The 24822-nt window shown below is 36.5% G+C and overlaps 1 protein-coding gene across 5 annotated transcripts; it reads left to right on the top strand.

The window, feature by feature from the left end:
- Positions 1 to 8619: 8619 nt before the first annotated feature.
- Positions 8620 to 24120, top strand: LOC122358057 (T-cell surface antigen CD2-like). Of its 5 annotated transcripts, none has more exons than XM_043257799.1 (7): positions 8620 to 8740; positions 9218 to 9559; positions 9832 to 10065; positions 10635 to 10685; positions 17618 to 17725; positions 18391 to 18462; positions 20933 to 24120. In XM_043257799.1, exons 1-7 carry the CDS (start codon positions 8695 to 8697, stop codon positions 21109 to 21111), a joined length of 1032 nt encoding a protein of 343 aa, XP_043113734.1. In that variant the 5' UTR covers positions 8620 to 8694; the 3' UTR covers positions 21112 to 24120. The 5 variants fall into 5 exon arrangements, with proteins under 5 accessions (XP_043113734.1, XP_043113737.1, XP_043113736.1 ...); XM_043257801.1 differs by lacking the exons at positions 8620 to 8740; positions 9218 to 9559; positions 9832 to 10065; positions 10635 to 10685 and adding exons at positions 14990 to 15230; positions 15862 to 16203; positions 16476 to 16709; positions 17321 to 17371 and having other exon boundaries at positions 17700 to 17725; XM_043257798.1 differs by lacking the exons at positions 8620 to 8740; positions 9218 to 9559; positions 9832 to 10065; positions 10635 to 10685 and adding exons at positions 14994 to 15230; positions 15862 to 16203; positions 16476 to 16709; positions 17321 to 17371.
- The last annotated feature ends 702 nt before the right edge of the window (positions 24121 to 24822 follow it).

Genomic DNA, 24822 nt, shown 5'->3' with positions numbered 1-24822 from the left:
TAGGAGCTGAAATGCTAAGTTTATAATATCATTTAATAATTTACATTAGCCCCTTTATTAAAACTGGTATATTATTTGAGCTATAATTCTGTATAAAACATTTATAGTTATAGATATAGATATAGTGTCGTTATCTCAGCATGGTGTCAGTGTGGAAAATTTCCTGGACAACATGTCAATGATGTTTACAACCTGTGGCCGTACAACTGAAGCACGGTTAAAGATTACAGACTGACCATTCACTTCCACTTGAAAATTAATTATGCCACAAATGCTATCAACTGAGATTAAATTGTATTTTAATCCAAAGCACTTCCAAACCACTTTTTCTCTGCCAGGACTTTATATCCTATATATAAAGACCCTCAAGTATCTCCAGTCAAGGCGTCACATGACCATCACACACACACACACACACACACACACATGTTTGTTTCTGTGAATTTTGGGGACTTTCCAGTGCATTGAATTGATCAAATGCAACAAAAAAGACATTTCTAATGTTGCAAAAGACATCTATTTAAAACAAACGCTGTCCTTTTAAATTTCAACATGGTTTAAACATGGTTTTCACAAAAAAATATGAAGCAGCTATCTAAATAAAAGGCATAAAAAATAAATTATTGACAGATGCCGCTCATCCTTCACTCTCTCTACTTTTAAAGGCTTTCTCATATTGTTTCTTGGCCTCTTCCGCTTTTCTGTCCCACACCTGCGCACGCAAGAGACATTTAGCTGAACATACTGATGTATCAAATAAACAAATCTGTTGACTCGATAACAGCACAGCATCAGGAGTTTATGCTTCAAGCATCTATCTGCGGCACAATAAAACAAACCACAGACGAATAATTCAGTAAGTGGCTAATAAATGTATTCAGTGGTGCAGCGAACACTGCATTTGCAGGAAACAAAGCTATTTTCCCGAAAACTAGACTCCATGCATAAAATATTACATTTGCCACAGAGCTAAAATCCATAAACAATCCCTATCCGACTGATGAAAGAGTCAAGACAATGTACATGATAAAAATACAGGCATTAATGATTGAGCAGCTCAGCATTCAGGCTTACTTTCAGTTGTGCATGTGCTATATGTTACTTAAAAAACTTTTTTTTGTAATGCTTTAATATGTCTTATGGCCACCATTGATACTGAACTGTAATTTGCTTTTACTAAGTCCGCATCATAAGTGACTGATTGAAAGTTAAAAAAATACAATTAAAGCAAAAATAGTCATGAAATGACCAAAGATAATCCAATATTAATTTTTTTCTTTCTGTAAATAGGGTCTGTAAATATAGATGTTATATATCTATATAAAATGCTATATAAAAGCATATAAACTAGTACAAGTTAACTTGTGGTATTTATATGGAAAAATGGATTTTGGTGTATATATGACACGCATGTGTTTGGAAACGATGCAAAATCTATTGGTGTGCATATGATACAGTTTTTGTGTACATATGACATGCATCTATTCCCCACGAACCTAATCCTACCCATTGCGTAGTCAATTTTTTGTTTTTTATTCGGTGTATTATTTACACGCACATTCGTGAGATCGGGAAGGGGTTTCTCTCACTTGATTCACTCTCTTACGCTGCATAAGCGCTCATCTGCTTCTCAGGAGCACCTGCTCCGTTCACCTTTTTCTGCTCAGAGACAAAGAGACTTTTAAAAAAGTGTTTCATTTAAGGTTTGACTTTCTGAACTGCCGAACAGACACTAGTGAACTAACCGCATAATGTCTGCTGTTTTAACAGTTACAAATCAGCAAGGTCAGTGTGCATCTCTCCTGCGCTTTACAGTTTTTCTCAAATGCTAACACACACGCTATTTTTAAGGACCGTACACCAACATGCACAAACCTCACACGTCCAGGTCAAAACCAAATATTCGAATCAAAAACATTGTTCGAGACGATGCACAAACCTTCGAAGACGACTACAGAGACCAATTCAAAAACACTGTTACTAAAACATGAATAATCCCAAGGAATAATCCTTTTGCTAGCAAATATCAGTTTCTGTAAGCAGCACAAATAGAGAGGTGCAGATACAGTAAAACTCACAAAATAGACTTTCGTTAGCTGCTGTACAGAGATCTCACGCTACAAGAGAAAAGCTCAAAGACCAAACAACTCAATATACAGTTACACTGAAATATACTGTCGGTTTCTTTACAGAAATAATGAATAAATGAATTAATTCATCAGCATCCTCTGCATTAGATTATTGGTAGTTACTTCTCTACCTCCTCTAGTCAGTCGTCTCTCAGCTCTGCACAAATTCGACTCCAAATCAACTCAACTGTGATATGTTTGAGGGCGTACGACGTTTGCTACAGTATTTACGCACACTAATGAAAATTCTCTATGAGATTACAGTACTGCTGTAGTTATATCGCATGAGTAAGTAGTAGTGAAACGCTGTAGATGAGGCTGTAGGCAAACTTTCCTCGTGGTCGGTCCATGCAGAAGAACACGCTCAACTATAGCGCTTTGTACTTCATCAGGAACAAATGGCCTTTGACCTCACCATCTTCCTCCGTGTCTCTCGCCACCAGGACTCACTGAGCAAATCGGAACAGGTGAAACGCGTTAAACGTTTTGAGAAATGCGACTTGGCCTGTAGGACTGTTTATTGGTTTGGATAATTGGGTCAAATGAATCAGATACAGTGTGTAAGCAATCGAGAAAAACTGTACGAGATAACGATATAATGATACTGACAAAAAAGTATGACCCCTTTCTTCTTCACCACTTCCTTCGGTTTCTTTTTAGCTTTTTTCTTCTTGCCTTCATTGTGTCCATGATCATCCTCATTATCACTCGTTATGTCTGTTAAAATGTATAGATATTAATTGAAGGAGCTATCAAACATTAAATATCAACAGCATTTTGAATTCAGCACGATTCCCTAACAAAACTCCCTTTGAGGTACCATGAGCTACTTTAAAGCATCAGTGACGTGAATCCTAAGATATTATGCTTTCTGTAAATTTTTAATTACTATACCTAACATTAAGCTTTCGATCATTATATATAGAAAAGGTACGATTAAGGCATGTTCCTTTAACTGTACAAATGTAAATTGTACACTATTGAAACTTGATATGCAGTGTATTGCAATAAATTACTTTAGAATTGCAAAAATACTAAGACACTTTCATGAATGATGGAAAGATAAGTAAATCTTCAAATGTCAAGCTTGCCACTGTAGCGTTTTTATAATTATATATATATATATATTCAATCAATCAATCATTTTTTAATTTTTTTATATATTGTGACGAGTCGGCTGCCCAGGCTCCCGACGGAAGTGGGCGTGTCTGAGAGGAGGGGCGTGGTATTGGACAGGTCTGGCGGCGTGTGACGAGGCACACCTGAAGTGTATCCCGCCGCATTTAAAGGCGAAGGGCGCGCGAGGGACTCGCCACACCGCCAGAGAAGCGAGCCGCCGGACTGCACACGTGTACCGCTCTCGGTCCAGGATGCCGGGCTGTTTATCCCTTCTGACTGCCGGTCGGAGAAGCCGCCGCCCCTCGGACTCCGCCCCTTACCCCCGTTTATTTGGGCACTTTATTATTTTGTCATTTTTGTTCTTTCCGAGGCCTTTATATAATATAATATAATATAATATAATATAATTATAAATTGTTTATTTATTTTATCTAAATTATTTTGTAATTCATTGAAAATAAGCTGATAACTGTAGACCAACATCCAAAATTGGGTTTTTCCGAAGTTATATTTTCATTTTTTTAATTTTAGAAAAAAATGCTGATATGAGTATCTCTTGAGGTTGCCATGCAATAGTTATTAAAACTAAAAATGTGCATTGTATTTTGGTTTAGGTGATTCACCACAGTCTTCCTCCTCTCTGATCTTGTCAATCAATCAATAATTTTTATGTATATAGCGCTTTTAACAACACCGGTTGTATCAAAGCACTGAACAGTATATAGTAGAGGAATACAATGATAGGGATGTATAATGACGAGATTGAACAATTTGTTATTGAATGCAGACACGGTCTCTCTGTAATCAATTCGACGATAATCACTAGAAGTTAAGTGTCCCCAACAAAGCAAGACAGAGGAGACAGCGGCAAGAAACCAAAACCCCATCCATACAGAATAGAGAAAAAAACCCTTGGGAGAAACCAGACTCAGTTGGGGCCAGTTCTCCTCTGACCGGACGCCCAGCACTTAACTTCCAGTTCAATTTTAAACGCAGCTGTGTCAGATAGTGTAAATGACTTAGTGTGTGTGTGTGTGTGTGTGTGTGCATCAGGATCTGGTGATCTGTCCACGGGCGCATCTAGGTGTTCTGGTCTCTGATGAACACAATCTCTGAGTGCTGATCCACCATCTAGTCTGGATACAAACTGTGAAACGGATTAAGAAAGAAACCAGACTAATATTAGCGTAGACGCCTTTTTTTGCCACGAGTAAATCGCGTTCCTTAAATCGATAATCTTGTCCTCTTCTTTCATTGTCTCCAGTCAAGCGTCACACAGGTCTTTGTCTCTGTAGCAATCTGCTCCTTTCATGCCCTAACACGCGCAAACGGTTCAATACACGATGAGAAAGTAACACATTAATGCTGGTGCTGTCCTAAGGACGTTGATGCCATCAGAGGCACTTTATAAACACACACAGAGCCTAGCAGAATTAGAGGGTCAAACACTCTTCCTGCTTATTCCCACGAGTGCAGGTCCATCAGCAGAATGGCTTGTTTATTTAGTTAAAACCAGTTTTAGATTGCTCGTTCATCCATGCCCGAACTCAACACGCATGTGCGTTTGGGTGTGTGCAGAAAAAAAAAGGAAAGATACAAGGGAAACAAAGGAAATGGACACTGCACATGTGACATAATGCGACTTTACGATGTTATTATCAAGAATTGGATCTTTTTTTATGTATTAGACACTTTTTATTGCTTTAAGTTTAGTTCATCGTGCCCTTTTTCATCCGAATGAGCTATAAATCTCTCTTAGTAAAGATTACTGTATTTGAATTGTTCATGTAAATGTTTTAATTGCTTTCCCGCTCTGACCAAAGTGCCAATGAGTTACTGCTGAGATATGATCCCCGACAACATGGAGAAAGCAGAAGAAACCTGCTCTACACCGCTGTTCAATAGTTTAGATTTTTATTTGAGATTTTTCTGTCCTATCCTCATCAAGGCAGGATATTTGATGATAAAAACAGTAAAAACTCTAATTTGTAAAATGAACACGCGAACACGCAGTCTCCCAGAAATCGTTACGTGCTGATTTGCTCCATTTTCTCAGCAAAACCTCATCTTCAAACGCTATTTACAAAACCCCTGCTTCCTTTCGCCCCTTTTCCCCGAGTTCAAAATCAAGCATTGCTCTCAAACCATAAACCAAGCGATCAAAGGGATGTACACTATCAAGCAGTCAGTAAACGATACACTAAAAAATAGAAAGCATCTATCATCGCAAGTGCGTTTTCTAGTTTCGGTCTGAAGCAGTTTTAATTTTCCTGTCCAGCGCCACGTCATATAATTAGCAAATGCATTTGCGGCCATTTGTGTTTAAAAAAAGAGGTGCGTTCAGCCTCATTGGTGGTGCGTTGCTATTTCGAGGAACTGAAATCAAACTACGCCATAGACCGACTCAAACCCGGTCGAAAGTCTAAAGAGCGTGTTAGAAAATGCGCCCCTGGGAGGATTCACAGCGCGCTTTCACTTTGCTTCGCTTTCACACACATTACACATGCCAGATATTTTTACCTATTGCTTGAACACTATAGACACACGCTTAGACGAAACTTGTGTACTTTAAACAAAGTGCAGCCATACCTTGAACAAAAGCGCTGCTTTGCACTTCGGTTCTGCAACACACTTGCTCCCGCAGAATACACACTGCTTTACACATTGAAGGTGTTCAGAAATAAATCTCATGGGTATCATTGGGAAAACACATCTATTCAGAATACAAAACACATTGGTTTATTGAAAACACTTACAAAACTGATCACCGATCAGCCAACCATAAATAGGCCTCAGTTGAGCCATTTTGAGAACTTTGCAAGCGTGGAGGCAGAGAGAGCAAGAGGTAGAGGAAGACAAAGAGAGAGAGAGAGAGAGAGGAGTGGGATGTGGTCGAAGAGGCTATGCACAGAACAATACAATAAAGGTTACAAATCAACTCGGAAATGCACATCGCAGTGCTGTACTTTGCAGAAATAAAATAAAACACTAAACACACTACTGTAAATACAGGAAAACAGGCCAGTTGCAGTTGGGTGGGATTAGAGGGTCCGTCGTCGGTTTGGGTCTGGGCACAGGATATCATCAACATCACAAGCAATATTTTCTCCTGCTAAGCAACTGGGAAAATGACGCCTTGTGTGCCGAATTTATCCGCGGACTGACGTTACCTCAATGTCTGTGTGCACAGCGTGTAATTGGCTGATTGGTGATCAGTTTTGTAAGTAAGCGTTCTCAATCACGAAATGTGTTTTGGATTTTGAATAGATGTCTTTTCTCAATGGTGCCCATGAGATTTCATTTCTGAGTGCTTTGTGTATGAAGTAGTGTGTAGTCTGCAGGAGCAAGTGCGCTGCAGAACTGATTTGCAAAGCAAGACATGGTTACACTGTGTTTCAGGTTTAGTAACAAAAGCTTCGAATTTTGTTACTTTTGAGGGCCTTTGAGGGCTGCTACACCATCATGCCAAACTAGGTCCCTTCAATACGCAACAAGGTATGCTCGCATTTCTTGATTGCACTTCATGAATCAGATCAGAGCGGCCCAGGTTTGTTGTTGTCTGGGATAATGGTGGTTTCCACCGGGCTGCTCTGATCCGGGACTGGTTCACCAACCATGATCAATTTGAAGTTGTATACTTGCCCCTTTACACGCCATTTCTAAACCCTATCAAACATTTTGTTCCCGCTTGGAGATGACGCGTATATGACCGCCAACCGCATGCCATGTTTCAGTTTTGACACAATGAGCCAAAGGTTTGCAGAAAGTGTTCAAGCAATAGACAATCTGTAAAAACTAAAGGATCACAGTGTAAAAGAATATTATTGTGTAGGCTACATACATATACAAATGTAATGATGGACCTGCACGTTGTGTTTTATCTTGTGAAAGGGTTTAAGGTACTGACACAATTAGATAAATGAGGCAACTGATAACTTTGCTCAGCCAATGGGTTTTAGTGTTAGCAATTCAGAAATACTTTTTAATATGGTAGTACAACTGTGTTTTTAGCTTGTTTATGGATTTATAAATTATTGCTATTGCTGTTCTCCACAGCAAATATAAGAGAAGAGACCCTGCTTAAAGACTGATCTGGAAAATAGATCAAAACTGAGTCAAGAATCAAGTAAAAACCCCTCTAAATAACCACAAAGCTGCATTTTTATCACTCATCTGTAAAGAGTTACTATATAGAAATAAACCCTGTTACTCCATAGTTAACCAGCAAGTGGCAGCAGAACCAATGCATTATTTAGAACTGAAACGCACATTAAAAAATTAAAAAAGAATCAAATTCAGTTTTGATTACATGAACACTAATTGTTGTAGTTCTCATATTTGTTTACGTGTTTTCACCAATCAAATTATTTATTTATTATTATTTATTATTTGAGTGAATGTAACCCATATCTATTGAGTTTGGTTTGTCTTTGATGAGAGAATCACACAGAACTCACAACAACCTCTGTCTCAGGTTCTTGTATTGCAGCAAGAAGAGACTTTTTATAATTATAACAGTGATTTAGCATATGCTACTACAATTTGTACTCTTTGATGTTATTACATCTTTTATTTTTTCTGGAATTACATTTTATTTTTCCATTTTCAATTTTCTAGACCCATTTAAAATAATTTTAGTGATTCAATTCATTTAAACTTTATTTTCAACTTATTGAACTTATTAATATCTAACAATAATAAATGTATATTACTTTTTAGATTCATGAAATTGTTTGAAAAAAACCTATAGGATTATAGAATTAATTTTTATAAATTCATGTAAATGTCTTATTATTATTATTGCTTTGAGAAAAATATACCATGCAATATTGATATATTTCTGTCACAACTTCTGAAAATGAAACGATGCTGTAATCAAAAACATTTTCAATTTTTATAGAAAATATCCAAGGCACTTCTTAAAGGCGTTAAGAAGTAAACAAATAAAATGTTAAAAGCTTTTATTTAGCAAGTAGCGCTTCAAGATCTCTCCCTTGATATGTTAGTGTAAAAACATTTGTGATATTTACCCAAATCCAATCCAAACTAAGACCGTAAGATTTTTAGGTGACTTGAGATGTAAAAGCTGTTACTATAGCAACACACTGATAGGGCTGTGCTGATGGAGACCTCGTGTGATGATCTTGAGTAATGACAGAGATCTCAGTGTCACTATTTCAGTACAAACTGAACTCCTTCACCAGGAAAAATGTTTTTACAGACTGCAGTACACTAATAATTCAGATCTTTGTAATGCAGTTTAACATGGGTTTAAAAAACTGCATCAGCATATGATCTCAACTTCCTTTTCTCGAACAGAAACTGCGGTATTATTAATATACTGTTAACACACAGATAAGTGTGAGTCGGTCTGTCAGAGAGTAGTGTATGTGGGACTCAGCTTCACACTCTTCTTCTGGGTCCGGCTCTTCTGGAAACTACAGAAATGATGCTGATCTTTGGACTGATGCTGCTGCTTCAATCTGCTGCATGTGAGTCACTTTCAGATCAAACTCTGCTGGGATGAATCTCTCGAAGATTTAAAAAGTCTGTCTGCAGTGATGTAGTAATATTGTTTTCTGTGTTAAGTGTTTAAAAGTTTGGTTTAATAGCATTTTAACAGTGCAGAGTTAGAGAAGTAATTCATTTGTGAGGTGAAAGAGTTTAAGAGTTATAAAGTTATGTTTTAAAGAGTCATGTTACGGACTCATGAAGTCAGAATGTGAAGTTTGTGTCTTCAGTTCTTTAGTTCCCTTTTTTTGAAATACAGTATATCACATATATCATCACACCCTAAAGTAAGCTATAAATCACTATTTGGAAAGTGTAACGGTAGCCTATAAACATATTTCTTTACCCTGCAAACGTATAGCATTTTATAAAAAATGGTTCAGATACTTTTTGTCATATCTCTATCAAATTTCTATCTAATTTCCTCTTTCACTGTGTGTGTGTGTTTTGTTCTTCAGGTCTGGATCAGTCCTGCAGGTTAAATCAGTCTGCTATCTGTTACGCAGCTCTGGGACACAAACTCAGTCTGCTGATAGTGCGGAACACTACAATAAATGAATTCAAGATACAAAAGAATATAAACTACAACTTAGACTCTGATCCAGTTTGTAAAGTGACGAATGACATGAAGAAGAAGATTGGATGTGATCTTTACTGGAGCAGAACTGAAGTTACAGTCAATGCTGGGACTCTGATAATAAACCCTGTGATCAGATCAGATTCAGGGAATTACACAATAACAGTCTATTCTTCAGGTGGGACAGACATATTTAAAGGAAATCTTCAAGTGAAGGTTGAAGGTACAGAAACTCTCTCTTTCTCTCAAATGAATCGGCTGAATATCTGAGAAGGTTTTTATTCATGAAGCTGATTGTTGAATATATGTACACTGCCTGCTGTTTTAAAAAATAACATAAAAACTATTTAAACAGTGATTTGCTACATTGTTGTCACGTGACTAACCTACACTGCATGTTTAATTCAGTCCAGTTTTCACCTCAGCTACACAATTTGTTTAGAAATGTCTTGACATTGAAGGAGTTGTGTGACGGTCACATGTCCCTCCCTCCAGCTCCTATTGGCTCAGTGGAGGTGTCAGTCATCTGCTCCTCCAGCGGGGAGAGGAGGGCGTCCTGCTCCTCTGAGGGAGATCAGATCCTCTACAGCTGGACTCTGAATGGAGATCCACCGATGGATGGAGACTCCTTCATTGATCTGGACACGAGAACCGATGGAAACCTCAGCTGCAGCGTGAAGAACAACGTCAGTCACGGACAGAAGACCGTTGAAGTCAAACCCTGTCGTGGTGAGCGACCCATACATGTTCACTTAGTTATAAAAACCACAGCAACAGCAACAAGAGTGATGAAAATGACTCTCATAAAACCAGTCAAAAACACGTCCAAGTCACACTTCATCACAAAATCTTCTTAATTCAGAGAAGAATAACTCTCTAGGACTCTTTAATGATTAGTTGATTTTCAAAAAGAAATTCATCTTTAAATCTAAAGAAATTATATGTTGCATGAAAAAAATGAGAGCCATTTTACAACCGTGCATTTTATTTGCATTTAGAAAATTATAATCATATCTACAATCTACTATCTATAATTTACTTTTTTTGTATTTATGTACAGATATACTATTATTATTTTATACTTTTTTTACATTTTCATCACATGTACAAAATTGTTTAATACCAGTAAAGTCATATTTTGAACTGAAGTGTGTCCTGGGCTTGTCCCAGACAGGTTTCCTGAGATTCAAACAAATTAAGACTCTTAACTGGCCACTTAATTCTTTATAATAACTAATAATCCTTACAGCAGTTTATATTGAGAACGCAAATGATTCTGCAACAATGTTTTATTACAGGATCAACTGCTGCATCTGAGACCTCAACAGTAACAAACAATTCATCCTCTGGTATGAATCTCACCCGTGTTGTCTTACCTTTATCAATGAGTAACAGCGAATACGGCAAATTACAAATAAACTAATAATTGATGCCTTTGAGAGATCTACGGGCTCTTCTGTTGTTAAGTGTTTCATGTACTAATGGACTGCCAGAAGACCGTTGAAGTCAAACCCTGTCCTTGTGAGCGACCCATACATGTTCACTTATTTATAAAAACCACAGCAACAGCAACAAGAGTGATGAAAATGACTCTCATAAAACAGTCAAATCAGTCAAAAACACGTCCAGGTCACACTTCATCACAAAATCTTCTTAAATCGGAGTACAATAACTCTGATGTGTTTTTTATAACCTGTGATGATTTTATCTCCTCTAGGACTCTCTATTGTTTAGTTGAGTTTCTTTTCTCATATTCTTTCTTTATTATTAAATGAGACCAGATTTAGACCGGCTTAAGGTAAACCTTTTTGTCTTTGTTTTTTTCTATGTATTTCATTTGTTTGTTTACCCACTTTTTCTATTTTTCAACTAATAAGTTATAAACAGACAAGCATTTCAACATCTCACCCTAAAATCAAATAAATTATATTTTGCATGAATAAAATTAGGACTATTTTACAGTCTAATCATTTTATTTGTATTTATATTATATTTTCATGATAATTAAAAACACTCTTGCTTCCTAAATGTTATAGGTCTTTTTTTTTTTTTTGGTAAATGCTATTATTTACAGTGATAATTAGTTTTTGTTTTTTTAGTTTTTTTCATTCTTATTGCGTTGATTACATTTATTAGCATTGTATGCGGGTGCATATGATATAAGTTTCTCAAGTATTGTATGATAATAATATTATGATTTAATTTCCTTAAGTTAAATTACAAATACAAACAAATATAATCATTACAGTATGTGCAATATATATTACAATTGTATAATCGTTTTCCACATATTAGAGGAATATAAAAGTAAAAGCCTCTAACTACTCCTGATGTTGTTTTGTAAAATGAGCATTTCTTTCTGGCATCTTTCCATAGGTTTCTATGGTATTTCTCAGTAGCTTCAGGCTGGCATTTAATGCATATGAAGTAAAAGTACTTGATAAACATGTTCTACGTGTGGAGATCACTCACTTAGTATATAGTGTTATCTCATTTTTGACCAAGATGGCTTTTAGAGGTTTTGCTCTCCAAAAGAGAGGGTTCATAGACGAATGTCCACCTATAAAAAACACACCAGCACCAATAATGCAACAACCAATAGTGTTCTCCTAACTGGCTCTTCTGTGAACATATATGGCTCAGAGAGAGAAAGCAGGGGATTCTGTGCTGATATTTTATTAGCCGCATGTGTGACCTCTAGTTTGACCTCTACAGTGACCAGCAACACACAGATACGAATGTGGCACAAGTTTAACTAAACGCTCTTCTGGAAACATGAAGGGTGGTTTCTGATTTCTGTCTGGTTGTTGTTTTCAGCGTCTCTGTCTGTGTTTGTGATGGTCTGGTGTTTTCAGCTGATGGTTCTGTTGGGTTTGTTAGGAGGGTTTCACATCTACTTGAGACTCGCGTACGGTGAGAGACATTTATTATCATCATTATGGATTTGAGATGCAGATATTAAGGATGTGAAGGTGATGATAATTTGGTGATTTCAGGAAAGAAACAGGAAGATGAAAACACAGCAGAAGATCCATGAGTCCAGCAGGAGATCATCACATCTATGAGAAATGACTCTCACATGAATCCTGCTCTTACCTGTCAACAGCAGAAGACGTGAAGTGAAGCTCTTCTTCCATTACGTTTTTAAATCTATTTTAAGGAAGTTTTATTTTTTCACAGAAGACGTGAAGTGAAGCTTTTCTTTCATTACGTTTTAAATCTATTTTTAAATAAGTTTTTTTTTCACAGAAGACGTGAAGTAAAGCTCTTCTTTCATTACGTTTTAAATCTATTTTTAATTTTTTTTTCACAGAAGACGTGAAGTCAAGCTTTTATTCATTACATTTTAAATCTATTTTAAGTAAGTTTTATTTTTTCACAGAAGATGTGAAGTGAAGCTCTTCTTTCATTACATTTTTTAAATCTATATTTAAATAAGTTGTATTTTTTCACAGAAGACGTGAAGTGAAGCTTTTATTCATTACATTTTAAATCTATTTTAAGTAAGTTTTTTATTTCACAGAAGATGTGAAGTGAAGCTTTTCTTTCTTTAATTTTTAAATCTATTTTTAAAAAAGTTTTATTTGTAACATTTTATTGCTTGTTCATTCACTTGTCTTTACGCTTTGAAAGAACTAGCAGTATTGTATTTTATTACTTGAAACCTTGTCTGTTCATGTATGATATGTATTTCTCTAAAACAGATCTGGCAGATTGTGAAGTCATTCTGTATCTTTTTTTCGCTATATCTTCTAGAAATGGTTTTGTAACATTCATGCTCTCTGTTGGTTTTGGTTGATTCATTTCATATATAGTGTCTGTTTTATATTCTACGTGTCTAAAGCTATTGATCCACGTCGCAGCTCTATTGATAAACATGATGTTCTTTATCAATCATAAATGGGGTCAAAGCTATATGGCTGTATTTGTTGTGCTTTTTGTGTTCAAAAATGTTGAAATTAAACTTTTTTTCTTTTTTTTTTGCAGTCACAGGCTCGTTAATTTTGTCAGACTGTCAGTTAATATTTTAACGAACAGAAAGCAAGCATCAGTAAATTTAAACAGACGTAAAACAATATGAAAAAATAAATCTAGACAAATTAAATACATTTTAGAGCATGGGTTCATAACTATTGTTTCCTTCCCCGAATGTCGCTAATAACAAAGAGTGTGTTTGTCTTTGAAAGTTAATCACTAAATCATCGATTTAGAATATTGTTTTAATATTTAATGTTTTTTTTGTTTCACACGCTCAGTAGTTTGTGCTTCATCACCTCACTTTCTTGTGGATGAACCTTCTGTGTTTATGAACAAACATGAGGTAGATTAAAAGTTGTAGCTTATGTTCTGCTAAATCTAACCCGACAGCCCCTCGAGTGATCGGGCGATTTCATTCAAAGCAATGTTTGTGAGCTTTTAACGCTCCAAAGGCAGCACCTCGTGTCAAAGAATGAATTAGCATTTTCATTCAGACTAATTCGAAAATCCAAGTTTTCCCTGTTGAAAAAAGCGGCACAAACCAGCAAAGGACCAGTTTAAACCGGCATCCCAGCTTCTACACCTAACCAGCATATGCTGTTTTTTTCAGCAGCGTTTCCCAACAAGTGCTAATGCTAATATTTCATTTCGAAACGGCTTGGGATTCATTTTAAAAAACAAAAAGACAATGGCCGTATCCAAAATCTCCTCCTATACCTTCAAACAGGGCTCAATTTCAGGGGACAGCCGATGTCGAGTGCACTCATTCAATCCCACAATGCACCTCAATGACGAGTGTACAACTCAACGGCTAGAGATATCCCATAGCGCACTATGTGGGAGTCACGTGCGCGCGTTGGAGTCGTTGAAGAAGTAAGGAACAAATAAATGAATATGATCCCTGCTGGAAAAAAAACAGCTAAAGCCAGCCTAGGCTGATTGGTTTAAGGTAGAAGTAGCTGGTTTTAACAGTTTTTTTCCGCAGTGATAAGTGTTTTTGACCTCGCATGCATGTCAGCTTGTTGTGAGGGACTCCCAAACCCAAAATATGAATCTCGATTGCCCATAATAGCAGCACTTTAAAGCATGAGCTTTTGAGTGAAACGAAGCAGATCTCGGTGGAGTTGAGTCGAGTTGAAGTTGAGCTGTAGTTGTCGTCTCCTCCTGAAGGTGTCGCTTTCTACATGAGCAGCTCTGAGAAGCTGCAAACATACGAGTCTTCTCTCTAGTAAACAGAAGAGCGAGTCCAAGGGGAAGTTTCATAAAACAAGTCTACCAAACAAGGAAAGCTTCATTTTGAACCAAATCAATTGACAGTAAGTTGGGCTAACAGAAATAAAACTGTTTTATTGAGTAAACCCGTTTATGAAACAGTCCCCATGCGGGCTGAAGGTCAGAATCGTCTCTTCATTCACACGTGAACTGGATTAGAGTCAAACACTACAAACACCATCAATACCCTCGTAGAGAGGAAGACATTACAAACAGTCTGCTGTAACTCTCACACGTAGACCAGATTGAGCATTGAGCATTTCATCCATACAGTAAATATGCTTCAAGAGTCTATCAAGGAATTTTACATAAATAGTCATTTTGCAACTCATTCTCACTTGTTCCTTGTGCCTGAAAACGTTACTTCTTTTTCCATCTTTCTCTTAGTTTCGCTCGGTTGCTTTAGTTGTAACATCTGCCTTCCCCCATCAGAGGAAACTTCCTCTTTCCTCTGTGAAGTGGTCAGAGGTTTCCTCATGTGTCAGTCCTGTCTGAGTCTCGCCGTGAAGACGCTTCATGAGAGCCAGAGCAGAGACGGACAGAAGTCCAGACACGATCTGAAGCAGCTTTGCACTCTTCTTCTGGAAACTTTACAGAAATGATGCTGATCTTTGGACTGATGCTGCTGCTTCAATCTGCTGCATGTGAGTCACTTTCAGATCAAACTCTGCTGGGATGCTCTGATAAGAATCAATTAGTTGTAATATTATATTAAGAGTCTGCAGTAATCTAGTTGTAGTGCTTTCTCAACTTTTTCTGAGTCTTTTTAAAATGAAAAAGAAAAAATATTTTTGCATTACATGCAGGTTTCATTAAATAATGTTATTAATGTGATTAATTACCACAACCACCATTATCACAATATTATGTTAAATTGAAAGTACGATTGTTTATTTTAATAAAATCAATATTTAGATTTGCTTTTTGACTGTTGACATCCAAACAAGTGAATGTTTTATTGTAGCAGCTATTTTTATTTTAAATGTAGCAGATATGTTTATTGCACACTACACTACTGTTACTAGTATAGTAATTCAAAAGAAGAGACACAAATGACTCTTTCTTTAGAGAAAAGAGTTAAGCGTCTGATTATGATGAAGAATATTTTAGATCAGATGTGTGTTTCTGGTCAAGTTTTATCTTGTAAATGTTTGTGTCATTTGTGCCAGATTTTATAATGTGAGCAATATTTATGCACGTTCATGCATAATGTGTGTGTGTGTGTGTGTGTGTGTGTGTGTGTGTGTGTGTGTGTGTGTGTGTTTTGTTCTTCAGGTCTGGATCAGTACTGCAGGTTAAATCAGTCTGATATCTGTTACGCAGCTCTGGGACACAAACTCAGTCTGCTGATGGTGTGGGACACTACAAAACATGAAATCAAGATACAACAGAATATAAACTACAACACAGACTCTGATCCAGTTTGTACAGTGAAGAATGACATGAAGAAGAAGAGTGTATGTGATCTTTACTGGAGCAGAACTGAAGTTACAGTCAATGCTGGGACTCTGATAATAAACCCTGTGATCAGATCAGATTCAGGGAATTACACAATAAGAGTCTATTCTTCAGGTGGGACAGAAATATTTAAAAGAGATCTTCAAGTGAAGGTTGAAGGTACAGAAACTCTCTCTTTCTCTCAAATGAATCGGCTGAATATCTGAGAAGGTTTTTATTCATGAAGCTGATTGTTGAATATACGTACACTGCCTGCTGTTTTAAAAAATAACATAAAAACTATTTAAACAGTGATTTGCTACATTGTTGTCACGTGACTAACCTACACTGCATGTTTAATTCAGTCCAGTTTTCTCCTCAGCTACACAATTTGTTTAGAAATGTCTTGACATTGAAGGAGTTGTGTGACGGTCACATGTCCCTCCCTCCAGCTCCTATTGGCTCAGTGGAGGTGTCAATCAAGTGCTCCTCCAGCGGGGAGAGGAGGGCGTCCTGCTCCTCTGAGGGAGATCAGATCCTCTACAGCTGGACTCTGAATGGAGATCCACTGATGGATGGAGACTCCTTCATTGATCTGGACACGAGAACCGATGGAAACATCAGCTGCAGCGTGAAGAACAACGTCAGTCACGGACAGAAGACCGTTGAAGTCAAACCCTGTCCTGGTGAGCGACCCATACATGTTCACTTAGTTATAAAAACCACAGCAACAGCAACAAGAGTGATGAAAATGACTCTCATAAAACCAGTCAAAAACACGTCCAAGTCACACTTCATCACAAAATCTTCTTAAATCAGAGAAGAATAACTCTGATGTGTTTTTGATTAACTGTTTTGATTAACTGTTTATCTCCTCTAGGACTCTTTAATGATTAGTTGATTTTCAAAAAGAAATTCATCTTAAAATCTAAAGAAATTATATGTTGCATGAAAAAAATGAGAGCCATTTTACAACCCTGCATTTTATTTGCATTTAGAAAATTATAATCATATCTACAATCTACTATCTATAATTTACTTTTTTTGTATTTATGTACAGATATACTATTATTATTTTATACTTTTTTACATTTTCATCACATGTACAAAATTGTTTAATACCAGTAAAGTCATATTTTGAACTGAAGTGTGTCCTGGGCTTGTCCCAGACAGGTTTCCTGAGATTCAAACAAATTAAGACTCTTAACTGGCCACTTAATTCTTTATAATAACTAATAATCCATACAGCAGTTTATATTGAGAACGCAAATGATTCTGCAACAATGTTTTATTACAGGATCAACTGCTGCATCTGAGACCTCAACAGTAACAAACAATTCATCCTCTGGTATGAATCTCACCCGTGTTGTCTTACCTTTATCAATGAGTAACAACAGCGAATACGGCAAATTACAAATAAACTAATAATTGATGCCTTTGAGAGATCTACGGGCTCTTCTGTTGTTAAGTGTTTCATGTACTAATGGACTGCCACTAATTGCTTGTAGTTATTCCTGTTGCTGTTGCATTTGGTATGAAATGAAGTAGTTTTTAAAGTTTGGTTTAAATGACCTTGTGTTTCTTTCTTGTATAGTCTTACACTTCTCTCTGATTGCTTTGGGCTGTGTTGCGCTTATCCTGATTCTGCTTTTCATCACCGCATATCACATCTACAGGAAAAAACAGGTCAAGTCAACACCAGGTCAGTCAATTCTAGAGCCAAAAACGTTGGTTAATAGACCTTTAAATCTTGAGAAAATTTTTGTGGATTATATATTATATGTTATATATTTTAAAGATTGTACCAAAGGCCAAAAATATAAACATAAAGCATGTAGTGATGATCATCTTTTGGTGGAAATTTGAACAATGTACATGTATATATATATATATATATATATATATATATATATATATATATATATATATATATATATATATATATATATATATATATTAAAAATTGAGCCAAATTAATTTTTTTTTAACATATTTTTTTGGCCAAGTACACATGATAAATAATTGGGCCTTATTCATGAAACATGACACAAATTATTTTGATGTGTATTTTTTAGAAAGCTTTGGATTCATAAGTCTTTGTTCGTTCACATTGTTAGTTGATTTGAAAAAAAAAAGGGAAAGTACTCTACGTGTGGCCTACTCAGAATTTACTCAAATTTAGTCAAAGATGATCTCACTTCCTGTATCTGTCTTAGTTTTTTTTTACATGCAGACATTTTGATATGTGGAAAAAATAAAGTGGTCTGAGGATGACCTGTTATAAAGCTAGTTTTGGAGCCAATACGCTCATGACTGAAATAATAGACTGTATTTTATATGTTGCTCTTGTCGATATTTCTCCATCAGCCGCCGCTGGGAATGAGGACATCACATACGCTGATATCACTTATAAGAAAAAGAATGACACGAAGAAAGCAGGTGAGAAGCTCAGTAAAGCTCTGAGATCTACCAGACTGTTTAAAACAACACAAAGCTATCAGCGTGTTTGTTAGTGGCAGTCAGTGAATAAGAGTTACTTCCTAAAACTCACTGTCTAATTCTGCAACTTGTTTTATTTATTACATTCGGTTGTGTTGCATACGTTTAATTTTATCATTCTATTAATTATAAGAATGCTTCTGTTTAACATCAGCCTGATGTTTCCAAAGATGTTTTCATACATGAGTAAGGTTTTTGGTCTTGGGGCGTAAACTAAAGGCAGGTTATGACTTCACATATCCATTTATAAAATCTAAAGATAAATATTTTGTGGTTCAGCGGTTTTCATCTCCAGCCCTCGTGACTCCCGTCCTACATATTTTGCATGTCTTTCTTTACACCTGATGATGACATCTAAATATATAACCAGCTAACCAGCTAGAAGAGGGCTCGACGTATGAGCTGTTTTCTGATCGGCATGGTCCCTGCCGAAGTTACTTCGAGACATTAATTCACAGATACACCATTGTCTAGAGCAGTGGTTCCCAACCTTTTCATGTTTGAGGCACCCTTGGAAAGCCTTTCAAAAGTTCCCGGCACCCTTATAAGGAAATAGATATTTAAAATCTCCGTAGCTTTTTTATTATTATTTATTTATTTGTTTCATTTCGAGAGTTTGCATGCAACAACACCTCATACCTAGTCCTAGATGATATGAGAATACTGTTTACACCAGTGGTTCCCAACTTTTTCTTGTTTGAGGCACCCTTGGAATTTTTTCCCCGAAATTTTGGCGGCACCCTCAAAAGATCTCACGGCACCCCTTAGTGCCGCGGCACACCGGTTGGGAACCACTGGTCTAGAGCATCTTTTACACAGATAAAACTAGAGAGCTAGAGAAGTGTGAGTGTGTGACAAGTATGACATAATACACCTCTTTATTGACATCTTGCACTCTTTAAAGCACTGTGAATGGATCATGGCAGAATATCCTGTAATGTCTACTTCGCAGGGCACTTATGGTCTAATGGCTGATGATCTAAGACGCATACAACGTGTGCGAGTGGTGTATATGTGAGGACTGGAATTACAAAGCACTGGTTTAGAAGATTAATCTCATTTAACTAACTGTACTCTAAAAACAAATCTCTACAAATATACAACATACTGTATAATTCGAGGGAATTGTATTTTTTTTTTTACAGGTGTTTTACCGGTATTTTAAGTTTTACACTTCATTGCATTGTGTTTTAGAGTTTACATACGGAAAAGTAGGTAAAATTAATGGATAACGTTGCGTGTAATGATCAGCTGCCAGCACTTTTCCTGTTACTGTACCAATTTATTTAGTACAGTGTAAGCTTATAGTTCTGGAGAATTATTAGTTTATTAGTGATGAGTTGGTTTGTGAATGATTCCATCTGAACAAATATGCGAGAGGTGAACTAATCCTCTATGTTTTCGATCCTTTGCTGTATTGTAATGAATTCCTAATTTGGAATATGAGCAAAGATGGAATATGTAAATGTGTACGAGGAATTTGGGTATTAAAATCTTCCATAAATCTTCCATCTTCCAAAAGTCTTACCATCACTAGTTTAACATGCACCGAATTGAATCTTTTCATTACTATTGTTTGCGACTCTCGAAAGCTCCATTTGTCAGTTGCCCGTTTGCTGACTAGTAGCAACAGTCTGTGTAGAGATACCCGCTAATGTCTCACATTGTCTTTATATACTGTCAAATTAAGATATTTTGACCCTCAACAGACAGCAACAAAACTGAAATGATCCAAGAAACTTGCATCAGTAAAACAGGATGTGGCATCAGTAGCTCAACTTCAGCTTCGCGACGCTGTGAAAATAGTTTTTTTTGTGCAAAGAAAACAAAAATAACATAATTCATTGGACCCCTTACTTATGTCTTCCTCATTTTAGAGAGTATTGCGAAGCACATGCTTACTCGCGCGCACACACTTTAACGTTTTTGGCGTAATCAGCCTTGTTTGCATTCGGAGGGAAAGCATGCTCTTGAACGTAATCTGCGGTTGTTTACACCGAGAGGAAACCTGCTCTTCACAATGGCGGAAAAAAAACACATTCTCGTAGTGTCGCAGAGCTGATGTTGAGCTACTGACGTCACATCCTGTTTACCCATGTATTTACTGCGTTTCTGGACCTGGATCATTTTAGTCTATTGAGGGTCAGATCTCTGATTTCATCAAAAATATTTGTATTGTTCCGAAGATGAACCAACGTCTTATGGCTTTGGAACGACATGAGGGTAAGTGATTAATGAGAGAATTTCCATTTTGGGGAGAACTATCCCTTTAAATGAGTGTAGGATTTTGAACACTGCCGGACTCCGATTGTTAATGACAAAATAACCCGTATATAATTCATACATGGCTGAGTGCATAAGTACATAGTGTGTATCATTGTGTGTCATTTTGTTCCTTCTGTCTGCGCAGAATCACTCCCGCCTGCTGATGTGGAATATGTTGCCATCCAACATCAGAGGAAGAGGAAGGAGAGAAAAGAGAAGAAGGAAGAAGTTGAGTACGGTGAGGTGACGTTCACTCCAAACCAGTCGAGCGCTCGCCCGCGGCCTCAGGAGGAGAGTATTTATTCTCAGGTACACAGATGCTAGTTTCACAACAACAGCTGTGTAAAATCATACTTTTCCTGAGAAATTAAGCACTTACACTCACTTATGTTTCGCTTTTCGAGTTTTTGTGAAGCACTGTAAATTGTTTGGTGTGATATGTTAACGATGGTACTGTAAGCTGATGTGCTGTGCTATGGCTTGTAGAGTGAGCACGAAAGTGATAGTTCGCCCAAAAAACGAAAATTGCTAAAAACCATCCTAGGTGTGTATGACTTTCTTCTTTTAGAAAAATACGGCTCCGGGGGGGTTAACAGGGCCCTCTGAAGTGAAACAATGTATAATATCTTGAGAAGTAGCTTGAGTACACATCTCTTAACTCCATTGGACACTTCAGCTGTCTGAGAAGTCTGAGAAGAGTAGGCCTGTTTGGTTAAAAATCGATAGCTGCTTCGGTGCAGAAAGAAGCTCGTACGTAAGTGCGCTAGCAGATCAGGCTCATTTCTAATATAACAGCCTAATCAGCTCATAATTTTTTTGCATTGCATTACTTATATCTCTTAAACCTTTAAAATAGAGTTTAGGAAGATGTATGTAACCAGAGTCGTCAGCTTTGGTTAACTATTGAAGCCTTTACTCTTGTCAAAAGGCTCAATGCGACCGCAGACTTTGTTTGCGTGCAGATTTACTTCCTCCTATTCATGTTCACAGCCTAGTCAGGTTGTCGTTTTATTTTATTTTAAAACCTTATAAAGTGAAATGGAGTCATTTAGAAAACTTTTAATGATGGATGGACGCACTTTTTTGCGCTTCAAAATCTCAACACCCATTCGCTGCCATTATAAAGCTTGTAAGAGCCAGGACATTTTTAACATGACTCCAGTCGTATTTGTCTGAAAGAAGAAAGTCACATACACCGGCCCGAGGGCGAGTAAATCACAAGCCCGTTTTCATTTGTGGGTGTTTTCATGTGCCTAGGCTGAACCGTTAAATGTTGACTACGCAAGACTAATCCAAAATTACGTTCGTTTCCTTCAGACAAACACTACTGTGTTTAGAAATTTGAACAGAAGTTTGCTCTGTGATGATATGATGGCGAGAAATGGTTTAAAAGAAGGCTTTTGAATTTGCAATCACATAAACACAGCACCCGGCCGATTTGAAATTGTTTTCAAAGCAATCGAAATTTGGAAAGTCGAAGCTTTGCTCTATTGAGTCCTCGCGTAACAGATACGAGAGAGCCAATGAGTTAAAAACATCTGCATTTGGCCGTCTGGAGAGAGTTTCAAAACGTTAACATAATGTTATGTTTCCATGAAAGTGTTGCCGTAAAAATATATTCAATTTTGTAAGTTCCTCAAGTGCAGGAAATTACCTAAAAGAGGTCTGATGATATCTGGAGGTCCACCCACACTGGCGGGTTAAACTGCTTTAAAGCTGTGTGAAGGCCTTACTAGTCCTGCTAGTAAACTAGTTCCGGGTTCAGTTTCCAGATAAAAACTTCGTAGCACGAATTCTCTGCAAAAACATCTAAAAGGCATTTAAATATAAATGCACGTCATTTTTTATTGCATCTTTGTTACGTTCATGAACAATTGCATTTAATTTAGTTAATTATCACCAGCTCTGTATATATTTCGGCTATTGAAGTTTTATTTATATTATCTCACAGCTCTATATAAAAAGTTAGATACTTTATATAAGTCTGTCTAGCTTTAGCATGCATACGGTATACTGTTAGTAATATTAAGTAAGTTAATTTATATTATAGGTCTTTATATAAAATTGTACATATATAACTATTACATTTGTACACGTACCGTACAGTACATAGAGCGATTTATATTATAAAGCCAATTTAAGCTGTTTTATTGTTTATATTGTCACAAAATATATCTATATTATCATCCAACTCTAATCTGATTAATTGTGACATGAAGATATTAAGTTATTATAAACATTAACATCATGACCCAAGCTGATTCGAAACAATGCGCATGGTTAAAAGCTTCTGCATTAAATAGGTTTTTGTGCTGATTGAGTGTTTTTCAGCGTGCAAGCATTTTGTTACATCTTTATGAATGTGAGTTTATTAAACCATTGTTTTCGTAGATTATTATTTTTTTATCAGTTTTAAAATGTTTTGAAATGGTGGACTGGAAAGTCTTAGTCTGTGGTCCGTGGTGGTTTCCTGGTCATGTCACGTGACTTCCTCTCATGCATCGCGGTGCGTAAAAAAATTAGTTTTTAAACATATTCAGTTTTGCTCATTCATTTACATTAAGCACCTACTTAAATGCAATTGAAAGCGCCTCCTTCAATCTTTATCGGCGTTTGTGGAAATATTTTTTTTTCGTCATTAATCAGTCGCCGTCTAATGATGCCGGTCCTAAATAAGCCGGTCCGAATGACTGTTAAACTGGATGCCATTTTTAAAAATGGGAAAAAAATTGTTTCTAGTAACACCCAGACACTCAAAAAGAGCACCGTCAAATGCAATTTCGATCATGTTTTTGCTGTTCGGTTGAAGAGATGGAGATGCTGCTGTTGCCTTTAGCAGCCTGACTTTCCCACATCCAGAAGGCTAATGATTAACGCACGCAGAATAACGTCCCGTGTTATCTGCGCGGCTGTAAACGGACTTAAAAGTCCTGTTGGGATGTTTAGAGGAATTCATTCACGTGACCAGATGAGCGTTTTATTTTCATAAGCTCTGTTTTTAGTGTGTTTTTTTAGTGTGTACTGGTTCCTCAATAAAGATGCTGAAGTGTGTAACAAGATGGTGACCTCTGTGGTTGATGAACGAGTTTCTGAACTAATAGGCTAATATGTTCTTAACAGCAAGAAACTGAAGCGTGTTTATATTTTTAATGTGTGAGCTGCACATGAAATTATGGATGTATTTCTTGCATATTTCTTGTATTTCTTAATCTCAGTGCTCAAAATTAGGCAAAATAACAAGCAAAAATTTTTTATAATTTACTTTTTTGAGCCTCCCCTGTGTTTTACTTTCACTTAAAACAGTCAATAAATTGTATATATGTGTAACACAAACCAAAAAAAATCCCATTGTTTTTTTTTATTATTGTAAGAACCCAAACAGTTTTTTGTCTATATATCATGTGTAATTGTTCTAAGAAGAATACGTTTTGCATTATTTTGTTGAATATTTCTTACTTAAATGCCCCCAGCTGTAGACTCACTTGGTGCTTGATTACGATTACGCCATAGCTGTATTATTCCATAAGAAGTACTCTTTTGAGCTCCTCAGAATTTGACTTTCACTTAAAACAGCCAATGAACATTGAGTAAAATATAAAAGGAGATTATTGAATTAATTAGTCCTTACATAACAACAGAACTTATAGTATTTTTTTCATTGTATGAACAAAAACAATCAAAACATTCTTATTTGTATTTCACGGAAGGAAGGATAATACTATTTTGTTTTTGATTTCTTACCTAAAAGCTCAAAACTGAAGTACTCGATTATGTTTTGGCTTACAGTAGTTTGAGCTTCCTTGCTTTTCCTTGCTTTTACCTAAAACAACCAATGATATTAATTTCATTTAAAAAAATAGAAGGACATAATTGAGTTATCAGCTACATATCAGATATATTTCCATCAAGCGTGACTTTTGACACACATTTTGACCCGTTTCTCAGACTCGAACGTCTACTTTTGACACATGTGCGTTCCTTCGGATGAGGGTCAATGGTGAGATTGTGAAAGCGATCAAACATTAACAGCTGGAG

The sequence above is a fragment of the Puntigrus tetrazona genome, chromosome 14, assembly GCF_018831695.1.
Source record: "Puntigrus tetrazona isolate hp1 chromosome 14, ASM1883169v1, whole genome shotgun sequence".
Taxonomy (NCBI): Eukaryota; Metazoa; Chordata; class Actinopteri; order Cypriniformes; family Cyprinidae; genus Puntigrus; species Puntigrus tetrazona.
This window is presented reverse-complemented; position numbering and strand designations above follow the sequence as displayed.

Bases quoted from the DNA above. Each gene is read 5' to 3' on its own strand.
- LOC122358057 (XM_043257799.1), top strand. From the start codon at position 8,695: ATGATGCTGATCTTTGGACTGATGCTGCTGCTTCAATCTGCTGCAT. The intron at 8,741-9,217 runs GTGAGTCACTTT...TTTGTTCTTCAG, and splicing joins GCTGCTTCAATCTGCTGCAT to GTCTGGATCAGTCCTGCAGG. The intron at 10,686-17,617 runs GTATGAATCTCA...TTTCTTGTATAG, and splicing joins AACAAACAATTCATCCTCTG to TCTTACACTTCTCTCTGATT.